Here is an 8,857-nt window from a genome sequence, read left to right on the forward strand (position 1 = left end):
GCCCTGGCACAAAATGACCAGCTGACATAATTTCACTAATCATATGATAAGCACATGGGAAAGCATGAGGAGCACTAGTCGGGTGAAATCGATTCCAATCGGTGTGATTGGATTATAATAACATACTGATCGCTATAAAAGGAGGGTGTCATGCACAGAGGACAGACGAGGTGAGTAGTAACAAACAGTACTTTATTGCAGGTCGTATATAAGTGAAATGGACAGGATGCAAACAGGAAAGGCAAACAGTCACTGAATGGTAGATGGTGAACTTAGCTGAGAATATCTTAATTTATGTTCCAAAGATCAACAAAGGTCTTACAGGTTTACACGACATGAGGTTGAGTAATGACAGACTTCCCTCAGCCTTATGTTCCCTCAACCCCAACTCTGCTAGAAGTGATGACTGTCAATCCACAAAAGCAATATATGCTGTCAGGTCACATATTTAGTATTTATACATTATTAGAAAAACTAAACACTATTTTATATTTAATATAATTAAAAATGACTTGAAAACCTCAAAAATATGACGACTTCATGTTGAATGTGTCAACTCCGTCATTGGCCTGTCATCACAGTCATGGTATTGACACATTAGGCATTTCTTTCACAAAACAAATGGAGTTCATATACTGTATAGATATAGATATTATACTGTATAGATATTATTAAGTGTTGCTTTTGAAAAAACAAAACATTTTTATCCATTTTATTGCATATGTATGACTGAGCCCTTCTCTGTGGACACACTGATTTAGATGTAGTGAGAAGACAATAAGTGTCATAGATTTGATATAATAATGATACAATTAAATTGAAGGGGATAATTGTGTTAAATGCATTCTATTATTAATCCCTCATAACATTTACAAGTGAAAATATTTTCATTTTCAAACCTAATATCAGTAAAAATTGCTGGATGTGTTTTGTTCCATGTCTCAAGAATCAGTGACCTTCATTTATTTATTTTTATTAAATATTAACAAGAACAGAGTATAGTTTACAAACAAGAGTACATATAACCATACATGTCAGGGGTAATACAAAAAACAGAAAAGATTTAAAAAAAAAAAGAAACAAACAAAAAAAGGCATTTTACATGAAATTGTATCTATTAAACAACTATTTTTTTATTGCTTTCAAGTTTTTGTTTTTGGATATTGTCTCTAAATATATTTTAATATATATTTTAAATTCTTCGAAATTTGGCATTTTTTCATTCCATTTGACTTTATGAATATAGTAACAGGCAATTGTAATTAAATCAAATATAAACAGAATACTTCTATCACCATCAAATGAAAAACATTTTAGCATAACATCAATTTCTTCAAGGTTAACAAGCATCATAGTCTTTCTTTGTAAGTAAATATTGAGTTCTTTCCAAAACATTTGGGTCTTGGGACACTCCCAAAATAAATGATTAATAGTCTCAGGGTAAATTTGACAAAAAACACAATTATCTTCCATATTCACTTTGAAACGTACAAGTGACTTTACTGGGTAAACCCGATGAAAATATATAAAAATATATAAAACTTCTTTCACTTTATTTGTGATGCAATATTTATGAGGTGTCATACAAATTCCAGCAAGTAGTAACAGCAAGTATACTTTTAGATTGAAGAAGGGAGCGTAAGAAAATATTATTATATCCAAAACTTGTGAAATCTTTGCACTGCAACATAATTCAAGATGTAAATTCTTCAATTGTTTGTAAAGAATAATTGTTACTACCTTCTAATAACCTCAAGATTACCTTGGGAACTGCCTGTAAAACCAAACCGTATTGGATAGGATCAACTAAAAAGTTATGAATACGAACAAATTCAGTATAATTGTATAAAACACCATCTTTTTTTGATCAGCTGTTTAACCCAAATAATTCCCTTTTCAAACCAATTTTCAAAAAATATTGATTTGTTTCTAATCCTTATGTATTTGTTGTTCCAAATGGTACATTTATGGAGGGAAAAATTCTGACTATACATAAGTCCATGAAAGTCCTTGTTTGATCAGTGACCTTCATTGACACTCTCTTTCTCTTTTCTCACCAGCGACATCCTGTGGACACGTCACGCTAGTCAGAGCAGGGAAAACTTTGCCAGGCTTTTCTCTGTCATTTTCCCAGGCATACCAATCCAACAAATGAACACTAAATACGTTTATGGTAATAAAAATCTGTCAGCACAAACGGTAGTAATATATGCGCATATTAATTACACAAATGCACTAAGAAGACGACTAAGTTATGGCTTCTAGCTTGATTTTTCTTGATTCAATTAATTCCCTTAAATTTAATCCATTTCATTTACTTTGTTTAAATGCTAAAAACAGGGTTCGTATTAAATCATGTATATTACACAAAACACATAGTGGCTGCATTCACAGCAGCATTCATTTCCATTGCACTGTCGCACTTTTCATGATGTTTTGGATTAAGTTTGGTCCTTCCATGTTGCCGTAGACTCATAGGAAGTCATATCGCGGTTGCTAGGACAACATTGTTCAGCTTCACTTGAGAACAATTTGCTATCCAAGCAAATATCTGGTTTAAATAAATGAAAGAAATCTCCCGATAACTGAACACCCTGATCAATTACACTGGGAATGCAGGGACAGTATAATGGTATGTAAGACTTTTTTGTGTATGCTGCGTCATTAAAATGAAGATTTGTTTGTTGAACATTACACTGTAAATGCATCTACAGCAGCTGCTGTTCTTCTGTGTATAGAGTCGAGTGTAACCACGCGTTCAAGCTACTAACTTAACTCTTTCCCCTTACAAATTAAGATTTAGTCTGTAAGTTTTTTCATTAACACATACTGCGCAATAAAATAAGAATAAGAATTAAAGATCGCGCACACTATTTTGCCTGTATTTAATAGGTGTTCAGTCACAGTTGGATTCAGTGTTTTTATTTTAGTTGAGTTACTTTCACAGTAACTTCAGCTTTATTTCTCATAGTTTCTCAGCTATTTTAATATCAAAGAAATTAGAAATTATTATTTGTTCATATAGTGTTTATTTTGTGATTTACTACACAATTTGTGTAAGCATGAGCTAAAATAGGTGTCCCCAGAATACATTCTGTATATTTTGTCTAATTTTATAAACGTGTGTTTTGGGGCAACTTGTATTATGAAAAAAAAAAAAAAGGAAATGTTTCAAGAATACTTCATATTTTAAAGGAATTTTAAAAGGAAAAAACTACAGATCAGTTGAGTTATCCCTCCAGCTTGAGGAAGATCCATTTAGATCCGCTCTGATGAATAGATCTGTTTAGATCCGCTCTGACGGACAACAAAGTTGAGGACAGTTATTCCTCTAGAGTGAGGAAGATCCATTTAGATCCGCTCTGACGGACAACAAAAAACTTCCTGAAACTTCCTAACTCTTCCTGATTGCGGTATTCTCTGTTTTTACTGTTATCTTTATTTCTTATGCATTCCATTTTTATTATTATGTATTTGGTTGTTCTTTATGTAAAGCACTTTGAATTACCAATGTGTATGAAATGTGCTATATACAGGTGCTGGTCATATAATTAGAATATCATCAAAAAGTTTATTTATTTCACTAATTCCATTCAAAAAGTGAAACTTGTATATTATATTCATTCATTACACACAGACGGATATATTTCAAATGTTTATTTCTTTTATTATTACTTACTACTTTTATTATATTACTTAAGACCAATACAAAGAAAGGATTTTTAGAAATCTTGGCCAACTGAAAAGTATGAACATGAAAAGTATGAGCATGTACAGCACTCAATACTTAGTTGGGGCTCCTTTTGCCTGAATTACTGCAGCAATGCGGCGTGGCATGGAGTCGATCAGTCTGGCACTGCTCAGGTGTTATGAGAGCCCAGGTTGCTCTGATAGTGGCCTTCAGCTCTTCTGCATTGTTGCTCTTCTTCGCATCTTCCTCTTCACAATACCCCATAGATTTTCTATAGGGTTAAGGTCAGGTGAGTTTGCTGGCCAATTAAGAACAGGGATACCATGGTCCTTAAACTAGGTACTGGTAGCTTTGGCACTGTGTGCAGGTGCCAAGTCCTGTTGGAAAATTAAATCAGCATCTCCATAAAGTTGATCAGCAGCAGGAAGCATGAAGTGGTCTAAAACTTGGCATATGGCTGCGTTGACCTTGGACCTCAGAAAACACAGTGGATCAACACCAGCAGATGACATGGCACCCCAAACCATCACTGACTGTGGAAACTTTACACTGGACCTCAAGCAATGGGGACTGTGTGCCTCTCCTCTCTTCCTCCAGACTCTGGGACCCTGATTTCCAAAGGAAATGCAAAATTTACTTTCATCAGAGAACATAACTTTGGACCACTCAGCAGCAGTCCAGTCCTTTTTGTCTTTAGCCCAGGCGAGACGCATCTGACGCTGTCTGTTGTTCAAGAGTGGCTTGACACAAGAAATGCGACAGCTGAAACACGTCTTGCATACGTCTGTGCGTAGTGGTTCTTGAAGCACTGACTCCAGCTGCAGTTCACTCTTTGTGAATCTCCCCCACATTTTTGAATGGGTTTTGTTTCACAATCCTCTCCAGGGTGCGGTTATCCCTATTGCTTGTACACTTCTTTCTTCCACATCTTTTCATTCCCTTCGCCTCTCTATTAATGTGCTTGGTCACAGAGCTCTGTGAACAGCCAGTCTCTTTTGCAATGACCTTTTGTGTCTTGCCCTCCTTGTGTAAGGTGTCAATGGTCGTCTTTTGGACAACTGTCAAGTCAGCAGTCTTCCCCATGATTGTGTAGCCTACAGAACTAGACTGAGAGACCATTAAAGGCCTTTGCAGCTGAGTTAATTAGCTGATTAGTGTGTGGCACCAGGTGTCTTCAATATTGAACCTTTTCACAATATTCTAATTTTCTGAGATACCGAATTTGGGATTTTTTTTAGGTGTCAGTTATAATCATCAAAATTAAAAGAAATAAACATTTGAAATATATCAGTCTGTGTGTAATGAATGAATATAATATACAAGTTTCACTTTTTGAATGGAATTAATGAAATAAATCAACTTTTTGATGATATTCTAATTATATTACCAGCACCTGTAAATAAAATTGCCTTGCCTACAGAAAGAAATCTTTCTTGAACAACAAAATCATAAACTGCTTTGAAAACCTTTTTGCTGAGATGCTTATTTATCTAAAAATATAAAAACTAAATAAAAAATTCAGTTACACTTTATTTTGATGGTCCACTTTAAACATTCTCTTCACCTTAAGTTACTTTGCACCTAAATGTCTCACCTTAACCCTAACCTAACAGTCTACTACTACTCAACTAATACTCTGAGAGTTAATTGAAGTGTAGGTGCAACATTACTTATAGTCAACAGAATGTTTAAAGGGGATCATCAAAATAAACTGTTCAAGTACTAATTCTAATTGCAAAATAATTCAGATTTTTCCAAAAAATCTTTTTTTTGCCACAGTGATGTCTATTGAAATCTAGTGTTCTTCACCTCTGTCAGGCTGTTCCTGTGTGGGCTCTCTCTCTCCCGCTGCCTGCCATCGTCATGATATCTGTGGGGATCTATATGATTGTCCTCGCAGCTGTGCTGTGGTGTCATCACTGTCTCAAGGTACTTCAACATCATCAGTTCCTCTTTCTGAAGAAACTTCATGAAACATTAATGAAGCCAAATTGCTAAACAATCTACTTGAGTAAATATTAATGGCTGTTGCTATACTGTAAAACCAGTAAGTATACACTTTTCACAGTTGCCTTGCTCTGAATCTCACTTCCTGCTGTTTTCAGTCCTCTCTTTTGAGTGATTTTGGCAGTGTGTAACAGCTCTCTCTCTTCACAGGCCAAGTGTGATCCACAGTGTTCAGATTGCTGTGCAGGTTTCTCTCCTTGTGAGTACTGTTTAGTGTGTGCCCAGTCATGTGACTGTCGTCCCCCCTCTTTTCGATCCTGCCTGGACTACTCCTGCCCCTCCCCTAATGTAAGTCACATGTCGGCTATTTCTTCCTGTTTTAAAGGGTTAGTTCACCCAAAAATGAAATTTCTGTCATTAATTACTCACCCTCATGTCGTTCCACACCCGTAAGACCTTCGTTTATCTTCAGAAAACAAATTAAGATATTTTTGATAAAATCCGATGGCTCAGTAAGGCCTGCATTGACGGCAAGATAATTAACATTTTCAGATTCCCAGAAAGCTACTAAAGACATATTTAAAACAGTTTATGTGATTACAGTGATTCAACCTTAATATTATAAAGCGATGAGAATACTTTTTGTGCGCAAAAAAAAAAAAAAAAAAAAAAAAAACACTTTTCAACAATATCTAGCGATGGGCTTCATATGGAATGATATGAGGGGGAGTAATCAATGACAGAATTTTCATTTTTGGCCTTTAAGCTGGAAACACTGCATGATTTTGCCACAATTTTACAATCTGTGACAAATTTCAGGAATCATAAAAATAATTGTTTTATTGATTGAAAATATCCGAAATATTTGCTCACTGTAGGCCAATTAATTGCCTTGCTAACATTTTAAAATAAGATTTGATTTGTTAATATTAGTTCATGCATTAGTTAACTAACTACGAGTAATATAATTTTATAGCATTTACTAAACTTTGTTAATGTTAGTTAATAAAAAAAAAATCATTGATTAAATCTAATTTTCTTGATTGATTGCGAGTACCATGCTTTACCATGCCTCAGAGAAAAACACTATTTTGTGAAGTAGCTAACATAGCATAATCAAATACAGCTTTATTTTTAGTAACAGTAATACAGCATTTTCCACATCAAACAATACATTTTAAAATTAATTGCATGCCATTTATCAACACAAGCCATCCAGTATTAATATAATATTCTAATATCGATCTAGCTTACTGCAATGTGTCTCAAACAAGTGTCTCACAGCACAGAGTAACATCATTTTCAACACTCTCAAATGTATCTAATATGATAAACAGAGCTGTGTTACCTCATACTTATGAACGGAAAAGTGGAAGCGGCGCCGGCGACTGTGTCATAATAAAAGTCCCGCTGCTCGTGAGGCGTGTGTTGTGCAATCTAGCTGCCTCGTTCAGCTTCACAACACTCGGTCCTGCTCTGCTTCATACTAGAGTAACGTTAATAATCACATCCATGAACATGATTTCTTCCCGAGTCCTATCCTGATTATTTTCCACCAGCCGTTGAGGTGAAGACCACATGTCCCAAGATTCCGCGCTCAAACTTGGCGTCATCAAGCTACGCCATCGTTCGTGTTGCCAGATCTTCCTAGAAAGCAAAAACAGCAAACTCCTTGACCATAATAAACCAAGATAAATCCAAATGCTTTATATTGAAAAAAGAGTCCAAAATATTGCAGCCCACACCTATTTTATTAACTCCATATACTGGACCTAACCCTAACATAATGAGTCTTTGGTCGCTGTAATATTAATTCATTTGAAAATAGCAGATACTACACATGTGAGACACCAGAACATTGTTTGTATTTTTTTACCAAGCTGTCAGTCATCTCAGTTTCGAGAGTAAATTGTGTTCTGTACACACACGGAACAATAATTTAAGGTTTCACTCACATATTAAATGGCTGAAATCCAGTATGTTAATGCAGTTGTCACTCCTGAAACTTTACAGCGTGTACATGGCCATATATGTTAACAAATGAAACCTTATCATAAAAGTGTTACAAATGTCTTTGCAATTAATCTTATCTTTCACATTATTGATGGTATTATCAGATAACTTAACTGAATTCCAAACAGCCCTATAAATATAAACAGAACATCCTCATAGTGTCATACTTGTTTTTCTTGTTCAACACGTCTTCTTATTGCAGTGTGCGATGTGGGATTGTGCTTGTACCTGTCAACCGCCAGAGTGTGACTCCATCAACTGCTTCTGCTTTGAGATCAAGTTTAAGTAGAAGGAACGGTGGAAAGAAAGGGATGCCTTAAAAGATGCCTTAGAAACTCCAACTCCAAGTGACACTTATGTATGTTTTAAGCTAGAGAGAGAAACTGTAATTCAGTCTCTGGTTGTTCTGTAATGTTTGCATCATTTGGGAGACATTACATATTTAAGTCAGTAATTCCTGAAATACACAATCACTACAGATTGTGCCATTGATTTTTAAAGCATGACATTTAATGGATTTTTACATTTCAGCACAGAAGGATGTTTTTTTTATTTTATTTTTTATTTTTTTTGTAATTTCTAGTTTCCTGGTCAGCAATAATTAAGTATGCTTGGTATAGCCAATGTGTTTCTCTGTGGTATCATTTTACTGGGTGTGATGGTCATTTGTGCTTCAGTTATGAGCCAAACAAAGAGAAGAGATGAATCTATAAACCACACATGCTTTTAAATGTATCTCATTCTGACACAGATGTCTTTGAACACAGATGTGGACTGTATGTACACCTATATGTATATAAGATACATGTTCATATACTTATAGTGACTTACCAATTTTAGATTGTTAAAACTTTATTCATACTGTAATACTGTTTACTAATGTAATTGTTTACAGGACATCATCTTGATTGTTGCATATGAAATATGACCTAACTATGTGTACATAATGTATTATGTGAAATATGGTAGTTATGTATGTGGCCATATTACAGCCAGCATACTATGACTTGCAAAGTAAACGTGCTGTGACTAAGTCACTTCTGTCTCTGTTGTCAGGCAAAACTTAAGTTGAAATTAGTTTTTTGTATAGATTTTTTTTAATATAAATATGTGCTATTTTTGTAACTGTGTTGTTTTAAAATGAATTAAAGATTTTTTTCATGCAAAAAGGCTTTGTTTACAGTAGTATTTTTAACTATCGAGCAT

General features: G+C 34.7%; 1 protein-coding gene across 3 annotated transcripts; it reads left to right on the forward strand.

Annotated features, from left to right (window-relative positions):
- si:ch211-198p11.6 (uncharacterized) lies at positions 1–8,759 on the forward strand. Of its 3 annotated transcripts, XM_067375684.1 has the most exons (5): positions 1–170; positions 2,061–2,173; positions 5,510–5,620; positions 5,849–5,986; positions 7,854–8,759. In XM_067375684.1, exons 1-4 carry the CDS (start codon positions 151–153, stop codon positions 5,857–5,859), a joined length of 255 nt encoding a protein of 84 aa, XP_067231785.1. In that variant the 5' UTR covers positions 1–150; the 3' UTR covers positions 5,860–5,986; positions 7,854–8,759. The 3 variants fall into 3 exon arrangements, 2 of the variants coding, with proteins under 2 accessions (XP_067231785.1, XP_067231776.1); XR_010893570.1 differs by lacking the exons at positions 1–170; positions 2,061–2,173 and adding an exon at positions 2,497–2,632 and having other exon boundaries at positions 5,510–5,738; XM_067375675.1 differs by lacking the exons at positions 1–170; positions 2,061–2,173 and adding an exon at positions 2,497–2,632.
- Positions 8,760–8,857: the final 98 nt, after the last annotated feature.

This window comes from Chanodichthys erythropterus, chromosome 3 (assembly GCF_024489055.1).
Source record: "Chanodichthys erythropterus isolate Z2021 chromosome 3, ASM2448905v1, whole genome shotgun sequence".
Lineage (NCBI taxonomy): Eukaryota > Metazoa > Chordata > Actinopteri > Cypriniformes > Xenocyprididae > Chanodichthys > Chanodichthys erythropterus.

Excerpts from the sequence above, each read along its gene's own strand:
- si:ch211-198p11.6 (XM_067375675.1), top strand. Across the intron at positions 5,621-5,848 it reads GGTGTCATCACTGTCTCAAG|GCCAAGTGTGATCCACAGTG; the intron begins GTACTTCAACAT and ends CTCTCTTCACAG. Across the intron at positions 5,987-7,853 it reads ACTCCTGCCCCTCCCCTAAT|TGTGCGATGTGGGATTGTGC; the intron begins GTAAGTCACATG and ends TTCTTATTGCAG.